Source organism: Gigantopelta aegis, chromosome 3 (genome assembly GCF_016097555.1).
Source record: "Gigantopelta aegis isolate Gae_Host chromosome 3, Gae_host_genome, whole genome shotgun sequence".
Classification (NCBI taxonomy): domain Eukaryota; kingdom Metazoa; phylum Mollusca; class Gastropoda; order Neomphalida; family Peltospiridae; genus Gigantopelta; species Gigantopelta aegis.
The window spans coordinates 79,345,040-79,361,529 of NC_054701.1; the positions used below are offsets into that span (position 1 = coordinate 79,345,040).

The following is a 16,490-nucleotide window of genomic DNA, read 5'->3' on the forward strand; positions in this document are numbered from 1 at the left end:
ATTTCCGAACTTCAAAAACAAAAAATTCCACATTTCTAAATTTGTTCTTACTTTTTTTGTGCTTCTGATTCTGCAGTTTGTTTAGAAAAAATATAAACTTCTATTTTTAAAGCATATTATATATGTTTTGTAAAAAAATATGCTTTAGAAAATTAAAGGTGTTTTATTCTGTTGAGCCAATCACCATCACTCTTTTGATGTTATTTTCCTAGGAATAGCAACTGTCTAAAAATCTCTTTTTTTTTTCTTCTTTTTTTCTTTGAAAGCCTTTCTACATATAAAAAAAAAGCTTAACACTGTACATATAGCTATCACATGCGATTGCATGTTACGTTTTTACAGCAAAAATAGAGGCTGTATGTCTTAATGTATATTACTCTTGCAATGAAATATGATCAAGACAAAGATAAAAGTTATAGCCACTGAAAGGTAGCACTTACAAAGTAATATACACTAAAAAAATATATATATATATTTCAAAGCGTGGAATATTCTTTTGATGTCCCATTTCCAACAGTTTTCAAAAAAAAAGAAAAAAAGTTTGGGATTTTTTTTTTTTAACGACACCACAAGAGCAAATTGATTTATTAATCATCGGCTATTGGATGTCAAACATTTGATAATTTTGACATATAGTCTTAGAGAAGAAACAAAGATAAAAGTTATAGCCACTGAAAGGTAGCACTTACGAAGTAATATACACTAAAAAAAAAAAATCATATTTCAAAGCGTGGAATATTCTTTTGATGTCCCATTTCCAACAGTTTAAAAAAAAAAAAGTTTTTGTAAGTTTGTGAAAGTTTGTTTTGTTTAACGACACCACTAGAGCACATTGATTTATTAATCATCGGCTACTGGATGTCAAACATTTGATAATTTTGACGCATGGTCTTAGAGAGGAAACCCGCTTCATTTTTCCATTAGTAACAAGGGATCTTTTATATGCACCATCCCACAGCCTCTGATATACCAGTCATGGTGCACTGGATGGAACGAGAAATAGCCCAATGGGTCCACCAACAGGGATCGATCCCAAACCAACCACGCATCAGGTGAGCGCTTTACCACTGGGTCACATCCCGCCCCTTCTGTCTGTAAAATGACATGAGTGGTTTCTACTGTTTTGATTAAGAATTTAATAGTAATCATCTTGTATAAAATTAGTAATACTAGTATCCTTATTCTAAAGACCGAACTTACACCCATATGTGTACAGAATACTCATCTTCCTTTATCTGATTATTATCTTCCTTTATCTCATTACTTAACACAAAAAGTCATTCATGGATACATGTAGCTAAAGAAACCAAATAAATTTCAAAGGAAAATCTGTAATATTTCTTTCGACATTTAATTATTGAAAACAAAAAGGCCATTCATATATATATATATATATATACTTGTAGCTACATAGACTGAAAGCAAGTTTCAAAGACACTTCTTTAACATTTCTTCACACATTTGATGACTTAATCTTCAAATATAATCATAAAGAACATAAAGATCTTCCTTTATCACACATTACACCCCCCTCCACAAAAACCCACTTTAAATGTTTTTATGTAGCTACATAAACAGAGCAGTTGAAAGGAAATAATTTTAACCCCTCTATATTATTAACACAAGAAACCTTTCAACTACAGTAGAATAAACCGTCAGATGGTGTTGAATAAATGTCAGAATGGTTGGGAAAACCCCCCAGGAAATGTAGGAGACAAAAAATAAAATCCTTGTTTACTCTGACGTCATAACAATCTGTCCTATCTTAAATTACAAAGGAACTGTACATGTACATGTACATGCTAAATTAAAAGTTCATAAACATAACTGTCACTTCAATTTGAAAATATATTTCATATTTGGAGGGTAAAATTAATTCTATCAAATCTATTAATAAAATGAACTTATTGGTTTGATTGCAAATATTGTAAGACAAGTATGAACAATGAGTAAATTGTAAATAACAGGTTTGGCTGTTATATTTTTAAATCTATTTTGCCAATATATAGAGTATTTATATATTTAAAGAAAACCCAGATAATTCATCAAAAGAATTTATATTAATCTTCTTTTTTTTAAATTTCAATAACATACATGCAACAAAACTGTTCTGACATCAGAACTAGCAGATACCAAATGCATATAAATAAAAAAATAAAAATATAAAAAGTTTAAGAAATGATCCAAGCATGAGACATATTACGACTATAAAAACCAACTTAAAAACTTAAGTTATTTTGTTTTTAGAAATAAACAAATAAATCAAATTGAAATGACACTAACTCAAGCTAATACGCAGTAACTAAATATACATGTAATCTGAAACAAACCCCATTAATTTAGCTAATAGTAATCAGAAAAAACATGGGAGCTCTCTAGCAATGAAGGAAAGTATCTGACATTCTTGCAGATAAGCCGACCGACTATTTCCAAGAATTCAAGAATCCAGTGTGTTGCCAGCGTTACATGCTCTTGTAACTGATTATCATACACTCGGAATTAACTGGCATGCACATATATAAACTTGGCTATAAAAAGAACACAGACCAACAAAAAAATACATTTCTAAAAATACAACTTGCAACAGATAAACATCTCTTATAACAAAATGTTTTTTCTCTCTAAAAATACAACTTGCAACAGGTAGACATATTTTATAGCAATTTAAAAAAATATATATTTTGGTTTAAAAATACATCTTGCAACAGGAAAAAACTCACCTTATTACCACAATATATTATAGCAATACAAAAATAATAATTTTTATAATAAAAAATCTCAGTACAACAAAGACCAGATAACAAAGACTAAGCACAGAACTTGCATTACGCACAATATTTTGTTAAATAAAAAAAACATAATCTGTAATCTCCATCATCAGGTGCATTCAAGCAATACAAAACCAAATGAAAATACATACTTAAAAATCTTCATAGCTTACCCCTAGTCATAGTTGCCAGGAAGGAAAAGAAGCAATAAAAATTCCTTAAGATAAACTTGTACTAAGAAAAAAAATCTATCAATGCTTTTAGTCCACGTTTTCATGCCAAACACCAATTAGTAACACACGAAAATGAAAAACCTTTTATCTGGAACATTCTGCAAAATTAACCAGCTTGTAACAACCATCAACAAATGCACATTTATAGCTTTACTTGATTCATAACAGAAACACTCGGAAAAGGTCAAACCACTTTTCTTGCCAGAATATTTATGAAACTTTTGCAAATTAGTCCACCATTCAGCTTTCTAAACTATTATAATATCAGTCCATTATACAATGTAGCTTTCTGTACTCCAGAGGATGGTGGGTTTTTTTACCTTTAAAAAAATATGGAACTGTGGAATTTTCTAGATACTGTGACTTGGAAACACTAAACAGATTCCACCTACAGCAGTGTGGATATTTAGCAGATCATTTCATTGCCATTACTAAATGCAACTGTTAAAGAGGAGAGTTGAGAAAAGGAAAGTAAAGGAGTGCTTGTTTAGAAGCAGAACAACACATTGTTTAATCAGTGGCTTCAGGTGTCAAAATACATGGTAATTAAAACACATGGTCCACAGTTTGAGAGAAGAAAAGGAAAGGAAAGGAAGTGAAAAAGGAAAGGAAATTAAAGGAAAAAGAAAGCAATGGGGAAGAATGGAGAGGTGAAGAATGGAGTGAAAAGGGTGGAAGTGGAGGATATGAGGTGGGAGTGGAGGATATGAGGTGGGAGGGGAGGATATGAGATGTGTGGGGAATGGAGAGGAGAGAAGAGGGAAGGGGGAAGGGAGGGGAAGGGGAGAGGGAGGAGAAGAAAAGGAGAGGAATGGAGGGAAGGGGATGGGAGGATAGGAGATGGGAGGGAAGGATAGGAAATGTGATGGGAATGGAGAGAAGAGAAGAGAGGAAGGGGTGGAGGAGAGGAGAGAAGAGGGGAGGAATGGAGGGAAGGGAATGGGAGGGGAGGATAGGAGATGTGAGGGGAATGGAGAAGAGAGAAGAGGGGAGGGGGAGAGGGAAGAGGAAAAAAGGGGAGGAATGGAGGAAAGGAGGTGTGAGGGGAGGATAGGAGATATAAGGCGAGGAAAGGGGATGTGAGGGGAGGATAGGAGATGTGAGGGGAATGGAGAGGAGAGAAGAGAGGAGGGGGAGGAGTAGAGAAGAGAGAAGAGGGAGGAGGGGGAGGAGTAGAGAAGAGAGAAGAGGGGAGGAATGAAGGAACGGGATGAGATGGGAGGGGAGGATAGGAGATGTGAAAGGGAATGGAGAGGAGAGAAGAGTGGAGGGGAGAGGAAGAAGAGGGGAGGGGGAAAGGAGAGAAGAGAAAAAAAGGAAGGAATGAGTGAACGGGATAAAATGGGAGGGGAGGATAGGAGATGTGAAAGGGAATGGAGAGTAGAAGGGGTGAGAGAGGGAAGGAAAAAAGAGGAGGATACGAATGGAGCGAAAAGGATATGAGAGGAGAGAACATGATAGGAGAGGAGTATTAGAGGTGTGGTGAGGAGAAAAAAACGGAAAGAAGAAGACAGAGGGGTGAGAGAAAAGAAGAGAGGAGAGAAAGACGAAAGGGGAAAAGACAAGAAAGGAATAGGAAGTATAAAAAAGAAAGGAAAGTTTATGTAACATACAGGTAACAGCACCGAAACACAAGGCTAAAACAAATCATTTTGATGGGGTTAGCCAGTAAAAGAGTGCAAGAGAATGAAGAAAAGGAATATTCTTGAATCCACCACAACACATAACTTTTCAGTCAACCAGACTCAAGTCGTGTAGTGGTTTAGCCAAAATTATTAAAGCTGGAAATGGTTGTGAAGTCCTATTCCACCTTGTGGACAGAATCACAATTTTTAACAACCAAAAGAGATAAAAGACCAGGGCCCAATTTCACAAAACACCGTAAGCCTAGTTTTGCATGTAAACATAAATCTACGACTAAACCACAATTCTTATTACTATTAAAGTACAACAAATATAGTTAGAAGAACACATATTTCATTTTCTTTTGACCTTAAAAAATGCTCCATCTTCCATAATGATGTAATTTTCTGCTTGAAATAGATGCCAAACACGTGTAAACACATGTAAACATATGGCAGATATAAATGCAAGTTGCAGATGTAAACTTACAATGTTTTGAGAAACTGGCTTCTGGTTTAGAATATTAAAAGTTGGACTAAAACTATGCCAGATAAGAACTTAACATTTAACACTATTATTGTAACAGATTATCATAAGCCGAAATGATAAGCAATGAAATGAGATAGCAACAACTCACCAGGTATTTTGAGACTCAGTTCACACTGGCTACCAATAGTGGTAATGCCGACCGCCTCTGAATGGCGTGTGATTCGTTCTGTGATCTTAGACGATGGTTCACCGCCAACCTTCACACTGAATGGACTGCCTTTAAAATAAAAATTATAAAATATTTTAAAGAAAAAAGTAAACTGTTCCACTGTACATCATTACATATGATAAATACCATGATATATGATAAAACACCACATCACAACGACTATGATCTCTTGGTAGAGGTGACAGGTATAGGGTGGAGGGGTGGGAGTCTAGGGGTGGGTGTAGGGGTGGGGTGTTGGGATGGAGTTCTGCAACACCATAATTAATATTTTATAACTAATAGGTTTCCTGCAACATTTTCTCTAAAAATATTTATTTGGTGAGTGCAGAGTATACCAAAGCATTGCCTGCCATCCCCCACCCTATGTAATCAATTTTGGACAGCCCTTTAATAGATTCAAGTATGTCTGTCTGGTCCACACAAAAACTTCCCCGTTGCCAAAAACTAGTGGTAGAAATGGTTTTATAAGCATGAGTCTTGGGTCTATTACTCACCAGGTACATGTTCATCTGCGAATTTGATGTTAATGATGTATGTTCCAGGCTCTGTCGGTTTGTAGGTGACTTGACAGGTTCCGTCTTCGTTGTCGTGACACTCGATGTCTGCCTTGCTAGGTCCTTCTATCGACAGACTCATTCCACCATAGCCTGAAATATAACGGTCAAATATCTGTGTTAAGAGTTGGGAATCGGTTGGAAATGTATCATCATCGAACATCAGTTATAATCGGTTTGCACCAACTGTCGACTATACTATTGGTTTATATGAATATAAGAAGTGGAAAAAAAAGAAATGTTTTATTTAACAATGCACTCAACACATTTTATTTACAGTTATATGGCATCAGACATATGATTAAGGACTACACAGATATAGAGAGGAAACCCGCTGTTGCCACTTTATGAGCTACTCTTTTCGATTAGCAGCAAGGGATCTTTTATATGCACCATCCCAGAGACAGGATAGTACATATCACGGCCTTTTATACACCAGTTGTGGAGCACTGGCTGGAACGAGAAATAGCCCAATGGGTCCACCGACGGGGATCGATCCTGGTCCGACCGTGCATCGAGCGAATGCTTTACCACTGGGCTACGTCCCGCCCCCTAATATAAGAAGGATTTGAATTATAAGGATCGTGCAGCGATTGCCTTGTTCTCCGGGATCAAGACCCTAGAAATGGCTAATTTTAGCTTTAATTAAGTATTTAGTACGTTGTTTGTTTTTAATATAGTCACTGTATATTAAAAACAAACCACGTACTAAATACTTAATTAATTACTTATTAATACACATGAAGACCAACCCCAGTATATTTACATCAATTCCCTCATCTAAACTGGAGGAACAATTACAGTTAACATTTTCATACACAATCAGTTGTGGATTTTTATAATTGATAATCACATTGGTAGAGCCCAGTTGGTCAATATTCAATTATAATGGATCATTGGAACATCACCCATCAGTGTTACGATACTAGCAGTTACACAATTAACTTGAACCACATTGGTAGAAGTCGGTTTTGGTACTGTTACTTTCAGTGGACAGTTTGGCTTTGATATTACAGCCATTAAATTTGAGCCCAGGTGTTACTAATCTACTTTAACAGGGTTAAAGACCAAACAAATTCAAAGACTTTCAAATACTTTTACCTGCCACTTTCAAAGACTTTTACACACCGGTCAAAGACAATAGAATGTGATAAAAATACCAAATCAGTTCATTTACATTGCTGTTCATGGCAAACACTGATCTTTTTTACATGCATCGTGACATATTAAACCCTGTAACTGGAAAATATCAAGTGCATGCAGCTGTAAAAGATATCATCATTGCTTTGGCTATGATTTGTGAGAATTTAAAGACTTTTAAAAGACTTTTATTACAATTCAAAGACTTTCAAAAACCTAAAACATTTTTTTTTCAAATTCGAAGACTTTGAAGGAATTCAAAGACCGCTACGAACCCTGTTTAAAACTCTACTATATAAAACAAATAATCTTCATATTGTAAGAACATTGCTGCAAATATTCTGTGAATTCATATGTAAATCACTCATCAGATGTAAGTTAAAACTCTCTGTACGTCTCACCTGCTTCTCGTGTGTCGACAGTGAACTCATTAATCTCATTGGCCATGCCTTCCTTCAGGCCCTTCCCACTGACCTTCACCTTCCTGGCATTTCCCAGCTCACTCTCTCCAACGAAGATCTTGAACGGACTGTTGGCGATGTGGTCTCCATTTCTGAACACATTCACCAAGTGCTCTCCAGTTTCATGCGGAGTAAATGTGATACCTGCGAAAAAAACAAAAAAACAACATTCTTAGAGTACTTATAAAAACAATACATGACCCCTATGGAGCCCAACAACTTTTAATATATCCTAATTTTAAGGGCCATAACTTTGTCAAAAATGGGTAAATGTGATACCTGTGACCCCCCCCCCCCCCCCCCCCCCCCCCCCCCCCCCCCCCCCCCCCACCCCCCCCCCCCCCCCCCCCCCCCCCCCCCCCCCCCCCCCCCCCCCAAAAAAAAAATAAAAAACATTCTGAGAGTACTGATAAAAGCAATACATGACCCCTATGGAGCCCAACAACTTTTAATATCTCCTAATTTTAAGGGCCATAAATATTGCAGAAAAAAAGGGTAAATGTGATAACTGTTAAAAGAAAAAAAAAGCATTCTGAGAATACTGCTGAAGTAATACATGTCCCCTACTGGGACCAATAAACGTCTGTATTTCCTAAGTTCAAGGGCCATAATAAGCATTCTGCTAAAGCAATACATGTCCCCTACCAGGCCCAACAAATTTCCATACCTCCGAATTTCAAGGGCCTTAACTCTGTCAAAAATGGACATATCCCTATGTAAGTCGACCTTGATCTGCAACTCTACATGATAAAGCCATACACCATATTTCAGCTCAATATCTTGAGGCATTGTTAAAAAAAAAAAAATGTCCAGTAAACTGTATGTGGAACAGATGGACAGAGATAAAACCTGTAGTTCCCTTTCAGGTGGACCAGTAGCAGACTACAAATCTCAAACATTAAATGCACTGACTATTATATCAGGCAGTGTAAAACATTTTTGGCTATTAAAGTTTTTTTCCGCTGTTAAATGACTGCAGAAATGTACCCATAGAAGATCTCTTGCTGGTTCTCTTTATAACCATATCATATGTAACAAATTAACCAGTGTTCTGGGCAGGAAGTCTACACAGCTTGAGTTGCACATCCAATTTAGCATGCTTCAAAGTAAGCTAAAAATGTAATCACTAAAATTCTACCACCACATTCCTCTCTTTAAATATACTGATACAAAGAAATAAGGGAACACTTGATATGGGAAAGCACATTTAAAAAATCATTATTAAATCATAGATATTTGCATAACATACAAAGAGGAACAAGATCTAGCCTAAGGTGCTTTGATCATAGGATTGAATTACCTTAGCAGATCCATTCCCCCCACATCCCAACTAGTATATCAAAGGCTGTGGTATGTTCTGTCCTGTGTGTGTGGGAAAGTGCTACCAATGGGAAAAATGTAGTGGTTTTGTCTCTAGGCCTACATGTACATATGCCAAAATTATGAAATAGTTGATGACTAATAAAGCAATCTGTTACAGAGGTGTCGTTAAACAAAACAGACTTTAACATAGAAAGTAAAATGTGGAATTGAATGTAAGGAATGTGAGATTGAATGTCAGTGATGTGGGATTGAATGTCAGTGATGTGGGATTGAATGTCAGGAATGTGAGATTGAATGTCAGTGATGTGGGATTGAATGTCAGCGATGTGGAATTGAATGTCAGGAATGTGGGATTAAATGTCAGTAATGTGGGATTGAATGTCACGGATGTGGGATTAAATGTCAGGAATGTAGGAATGAAAGTCAATAAGGTTAATGTCTGACATGGATCAGAGTGTTGATTGTAGTCACTATTTGCTTGTACCATATATGTGATCCCTTATTTTATTCAATCAGTATATACTGTATAAGCCACCATTCCAATCTAAGTATATTTCTGTAAGTATTTACCTAACTCAGTGTAAATGTGTGTGTTTCGTAACAAATGATTTAAAGCAAATCACAAACGAAATGTACTTAGTAGCTCATTATCGTCAATTTTAGACTTTCTAAAATACTTCACATTTCTTTCTTTCTTACTTCTCATCTTTTTTTTGTGTGTTATTCTTGTTAGCCGCAAGACCTTGATTCCAGTTTGTTGGGTAATTATTAGGATGATAAATAGAACACACACAGGTTTATGGGGCACAAGTGAGGGAAAACTCATTAACATTGGCATCAGTTCTAAACACACTGTGTGGAAAGATTCTTACAAGCTATAAGATTACTCATAGTTGTTGTTTCAAATGTTATTATTTTTTTCAAAAAATGTTTTTAGATTATGTAACGACATTCCTGATACAAAGTTTGTTTTGTTTAACACCAATTGAGCACATTAATCAGCTACTGCATGTTAAACATTGGGTAATACTGACTCACAGTCTTAAAGGAGAACCTGGTACATTTTTCTATTAGCAGCAACGGATTTTTTTTTTATATATATATATGCACTTTCCCAGACATTTGATGTGCTAGTTGTGGTGCACTGGCTGGAATGAAAAATAGTCCACCAGTGGGGATCGATCCCAGACAGACTGCACATCAGGCAAGCACTTTACTACTAAGCTACTGAATACAGTCTTTAAAAGTAAAATAGGTTGTGTTTTAAGTATCATCCTACATATTTATCAGCCACACAAAAATAGGTTGTAACATTTCTTATGACTTGATGAATTTATTCAGCGACACCTCAGCACATTATTTAACAATACCTTTTGGAGACGGTGTATTATTGCAACACATGGCATATATTTCTAGTAATAGAAAATACTTGTAGTAAAAAATGAAATATTTAAAGACACTAAACACATTTTTATTTATAATTATATAACAGACAGATAATGAGAGAGGGAACTTGCTTGCTTCTGCCCCTCCATGAGCTACTCATAAAGAGACATTCCTGAGTTTGATGAATTGTAAGATGTTTCCGACTAATAAAATATTTCTATGATTAAACTTACACATTAAATATATTTTCTTGTCTAGAATGTCAGTGTCTGTATATTCAATGTGTTTCTGGTCATCTTAATATTTGTAAGAAACCCAAACTGGATTTTGTTAGAAAATAAAATGAAATTTAACCTAGTACAAATATTAGAACAATAAGAACACATTTAATATACAGCCACTAATATTTTATGCAGAAAAATATATTTCATATATAATTACAATTGTTAAAAGGTCTGTTAGTCGATAACATCTTACACATTGCAGCAAACTCAGGAATGTCCCTTTAATAAAATCACTCTTACTAGTTATTATTTAGTTATAATTAATGGTAAATGAGTGCATTTTTAGACTATTTAATAAAGAATATTATTATTGAATTAAAGGTACAAGTAATAATATTAATGTATTTATAGGCACTGACTTTAGGTACCCCAGTTTATTACGCCATAATAAAATAAAATCATAGATATTTCATCAAAGGATAAAGATCTGCTCATATTCTTTTCAAATTGAATGAAAAAGTTTTTTTTTTTAAACAATATGCAGTATTCTGAATGTCCTTAAAATAAAAATAAAAAACCCAAAAAACCCAAAAAACAAAACCAACAACCGTTCACTGCCCACCTGCATATGTAAGCTAAGATCAGTGCTTATAAGTGATCATGTTGTAAAGCAGTCTAAAAAGTATTAGTTTTTGATTTTCGGCAGTAACAAAGATTTTGTTTTTAATAGAGTAAATTTTGCAACATCAAGATACACTTTTGCAAGGCACATTAATAACTATCATAATCACCTAAATACACTATTAAAAGCTTGATGTTTCATTAAACCATGTTGTAAGGCCATCTAAACATTACTAATTTGTGATTTTCTGAAGTAGCAAAGATTTGTTTTAATAGTGCAAAGCAGGTTAATAACTGTCATGATCACCTAAATACATTAAACCCTGGAAGTTTTGTTAAATCGCGTTACAAGCCAATCTAAACATGACTAATTTGTAGTTTTTTGAGGTAACAAAGATGTTTTTTTAATAATGTACATTGTGCAACATGAGGATGCACTTTTGCAAAGCAGGTTAATAACTGTCATAATCAGCTAATTACACTATTAAACTCGGGAAGTTTCGTTAAACCATAACACTACATGTGGTTTTGCCTCGAATAGCCAATTACTTGAAGGAAAAAAATGAGTGAAATTTGATAACTTGACAACCTGAGTTGTGGTTGTTAATTGTAGAGTCAATGAGAAAAAGAACTTAAAAGGAAAATCCGCACATCCGCAGATGTGAAAGAACTTGATATCTCTGTGCCGAGCATATTTACAAGTAGGAAATAACAAAAACAATACAAGTAAACAAACGGGAAAAAAATAAAATATCTTTGTTGTTTTACAATGAATGATAAAAAACAAGTGTTTTATGACTTGTTGCATACCATAGAGCATACATACAGGGCTCGAAACTCGCCAAAAAATATTATGGCCCAAACAATTATTATGGATGTGGCAACTTAAGGTAAGCAAACTATGAACCATGAGCAAGATTTTAATGTGGAATAAATATGTGCAATACAAATATTAATAGTGGCTCATATGTTATATCTCTAAAGAAGATTGCCAAAATAATATCATTTTGGCGACTAACGCCATTATTTTTTAATATTTAAGTCTCCCACAGGCCGTTTCGAGCCCTGACAAAGATTATTATATAAGCATATGTGGTATATGAAACATAGGAACAAACAGTGAATTATTTTATATAATAATACAACTTATTTTTAAAATCTGAATGGCTCGCAAATCACTGATTAATTATTATTAAAATGAAACCATTGTTTTTTCAATGACTGCTAATTCCTAAATAGATTTTCAAACACAGTGGATGTTGCCAGTATAGGAGTTACAGTTTCATAGCATATTAGCATCTTGTTTATGCAGCAGTTGTTCGAAAAGTAGAGGAATGGTTGTTTACTAACACCTGAGAACCTTTTTAAACCACAGTTATTTTGTACCGTAACAAGTACCGGTATGTTTATATTAAGATTGCTCCTACTTAACAAGCCAAAGGGCTTTTACATTATGCATTTTCTCCTAGACTGGACAGCTTTTGATATATACAAGCTATGTTGCACCAAGTTAGTTCAAGACAAACATTAGTGAGTCTACAACCCATTACTGAACTACATCCCATCCTGGAAGTTATTTGCGACATGATGTCAAGAAAATTAGAGAAGAAACCTTCTACAGCCACATCAAAGGTTACTCCTTCAATTGACATTTTGGACCTTTTAAACCATTATTAACCATTCTGGTATTTGAAAGTAACGTAAACTGAAAAACCACCTTAAATTAACCACCTTGTTTATTTTTCTCAAATATTTTACATGAATCTGGAGGTTTGAACATTTAAGAAACATCACAATCTCATTTAGTCAATAACTTCTCTGTGAAAATCAAACACAAATTAACCACCATGCTTCTTTTTTCTTAAATATTTAAAATGAATTTTAAGATTTAAAAACTTTTAGAACATTATCTCAGTTAATTACTTCACTGTGACAAACCAATCCAAATTATTTAATTAACCACCATGTTTATTTTTACAAAACATTTAAAATTAATCTTGATATATATGAACAATTAAAAACCATCACTACCCAAAGTTAACCACCAAGCTTAGTTTCCTAAAATATTTAAAATGAATCTTGAGATTTCAACATTTAAAAACCATCATTACATCATTTAGTTAATTACTTGTCTGTGACCTACTTCTAACACCCCAAATGAACGACTTAAAACATTTAAAATGTATCTTGATATTTGAGCATTTAAAAGCCATCTTTATCTCGTCTGGTGAATTAGTGCCTGCCGACAGGAAGGAAATGCTCCATGCTCCACTCAGTAACCACTCGACTTGATGCAACATGCTGGAGGTTGCACTATACCAATTAATTTCCGGCTGGGTCGAAGTTCGAGGTGCACCGAACTTTTGATAGAGAAGTTAACACCACAAGTCCTGTGATTGGTTATAAATGTGAGTGTGTTGGTTGTAAAAAAAAATAGTTTCATCTGGGCTAAAATGTATGCAATTTTATTTGATGTAGTACCACCGTGTCAAGTAGCCTTGTGCTTGGAACATGTATGGGGTACCTGTAAAAAAAAGTACTAAAATTTTGTGCGAAACTAGGGGTGTTGCAGAAACATCTGGTTATACCGAAAATGAGCCATGAAAGGTACCATTTTCTGCAGTTAATACTTTGAGGTAGGTGTTGTAGTACTGATATTTATGGGTCACAGTTTGGTTGATATATTGCATATAGTGTTTTTAAACACAAACGTTAACATGGTCGCCTATGGGATTTGAATTGGTATAGTCCAACCTGGAAGCATCAACACCCATTACACACTCAGGGTGTACAAGCAGGATGTACTGCTCAGTGGTAAAGCTTCTGTCTGAGTCACCACGGGTCATGGGATCGATCCCTATCACCGAACCCTTCAAGAGACTGCCAATTTCAACCAGTACGTCACGGGTAATTTATTAAAGGCCATTTAGTGCTATTCTAACTACAGTGTATTAGAAAATGCATAAAGGGACTCTTTGCTGATAAGGGGCGGGATGTAGCCCAGTGGCAAAGCGCTCACTTGACACAGTTCTGTCTCAGATTGGGCTCCTGGCTATCCAGAGACGGAACCCGGGACAGACAGACAGACTGTGGTATATGAGCATGATTAAAAGTCACACAGTCACACACAGTCACACACACACACACACACACACACACACACACACACACACACACACACACACACACACACACACTTGACAAGTGTTAATTTCCTAAAACTGTGGGTGAGAGTTCTGGTTACAGTAAAATATTTGCTGTTACTATGTATGTGTTCCTTTATTGTTTTCCATCAGTATACTTTGTTATTCATTCTCACTGTATATGTATACTTGTATGTGTATTTAATGTTTGAATAATGTTAGGCTTAGACTCCCAACTGCACTGCCAGAAGAAAGTTGGCCAAATTTCTGCTGTCATGACTTCTACAACTGTCCAGTTGCTAATCTGAGCGCTCTTATAACTCGATTCTCGTCATAAAACTCCCATTAGTTGTTTATCTGAGCACACCCATCTTAAGTCAGGAGTTGGGGAAATTACAATGCAACCGTTGAGTTGGTCAACTTTCTGCTGGCAGTTGGTAGTTTGACTCTAGCATAACACATCAAGAAATGAGGCTAAAACTTACAGAATGCCACAGCAAGATGATTGACTGCAATGTGCTTAAAATAAGTGAAACCTTAATTGCTGTTGAAAACCTATTTAAAATTAAGCCCTTTACAACTTGACAAAAAATAATTGGCCCTGGCACAGCTGACCTTACATACATATACTAGGAAATGCTTTTAAGCGATTACCACTTACTTATAATTTCATATTTAATGGGCTTTGAGATAATGCATTAGTGAATGGGATTTAATTAGCCCAGAATGCCAGTGAAGGAAAACTGAACCATCAAATATCAGGAACCTGTTGTTCTAAAAGATAAGTTATATTTTAAAATCAGTTCTTAAATTTTTAAGCCAATAATTAAAATGCAGTGGAATAAGATGACAATGATGTTATTTATTTTGACGAATATGTCCAATTAATGTTCATGAATGTTGTCATGGGTATCGTATTTAGCTACCTGGGCTCTTAATAGGTTGTAATAAAAGAAGAATGGAATGGAATGGAAACTCGTTTAACATGCCCATATCCACAAAGGTTCAGGCACGCCTACCACGGATCCAACCTCTGACTTCGCCAGTGGAGGGTTCCGTGGCAGGAATATACAACCATCATAGGGGCTACTTTTATAGATTGGCATCAAGGAATTATTGAGATTCAGGAAAGTGAGTGTGTGTGTGTGAAAGAGTGTGACAGAGTGTGACACAGAGAGAGAGAGAGAGAGAGAGAGAGAGAGAGAGAGAGAGAGAGAGAGAGAGAGAGAGAGAGAGAGAGAGAGAGAGAGAGAGAGAGAGAGAGAGAGAGGGAGGGAGGGAGGGAGGGAGGGAGGGAGGTGTGTGTTATTGGACATGGTAAATGGTGTTTGAACAGTTGAGTTACCCCTTGGTACTGGGCAATGGGCAACTCATTTTACGTGCCCCTATCCACGAAGGTTCAGGCACGCCCACCACGGATTTAGCCTCTGACTTCGCCAGTGACTAACTCCGGAGCAGGGGGGGCCTTGGTACCTCCTACCCCCTGGAATCCACACCTGATTACAGGTTGATAAACCATTTATCATTTCACAGAATTAAGCTCTTGTACTCGAGTAAACCCAATATAACTACAAGCCAACCATAACCCTAATTTGTCTTGAGACCTTGCTAAACTCTTTAATCTATGACTCGTAGACTTTGCAAATGTAGCTAACTAAATATTTTATCACTCACCTAAATGGCCATTGGCCAGGCGTTTGAGAAGACAGGGTTCGAGTCTTCCCGAGGGACTCTTGATGGAGGCACTCAGAGACGAGATGTCGGTTTCAGTCACTTTAAGAGAAACCTCGCTACTACTTCCCACTGACAGCTGGGCTCGCTTCTGGGGCTCTCCAGCTGAAAGGTAAAAAAACCCCACAAACATTATCAACTGTATAATCGTTTGAATACATGTGTGCTGTAGAAGATGCATTAAATCTACGAGTTGATTGATAAAACAAATTAAAGGAATATTTGTTTAAAGACATCTTAGTGTATGTTAACCTATGAATATCTGATGTTAACATATGATTATTTTTATGAGAGAGACAGACAGACAGAGAGACAGAGAGGGAGGAGACACACACAGCCAGTGCACCATGACTGGTATATCAAAGGCTGTGGTATGTGCTATCCTGTCTGTGGGATGGTGCATATAAAAGATCCCTTGCTACTAAATTTAACGGGTTTCCTCTCTAAGACTACATCCAATATTCAATGATTAATAAATCAATGTGCCATAGTGGTGTCGTGTCGTTAAAGAAAAACAAATGTGTCCATGACCCATGTATCTAAAGCAATATCCTGACCCTGACCC

The 16,490-nt window shown here is 35.9% G+C and overlaps 1 protein-coding gene across 3 annotated transcripts in view; it reads right to left on the bottom strand.

Annotated features, from left to right (window-relative positions):
* Positions 1-16,490, bottom strand: part of LOC121369132 (filamin-A-like) — a 144,839-nt gene that overhangs the window by 8,955 nt on the left and 119,394 nt on the right. For all 3 annotated transcript variants that reach the window (XM_041493999.1, XM_041493998.1, XM_041494001.1), the window contains 4 exons: positions 15,869-16,030; positions 7,438-7,641; positions 5,837-5,989; positions 5,262-5,390 (listed from right to left, as the gene is read on the bottom strand). In XM_041493999.1, coding sequence (XP_041349933.1) covers positions 5,262-5,390; positions 5,837-5,989; positions 7,438-7,641; positions 15,869-16,030 — 648 coding nt within the window. The remainder of the gene's footprint in view (positions 1-5,261; positions 5,391-5,836; positions 5,990-7,437; positions 7,642-15,868; positions 16,031-16,490) is intronic.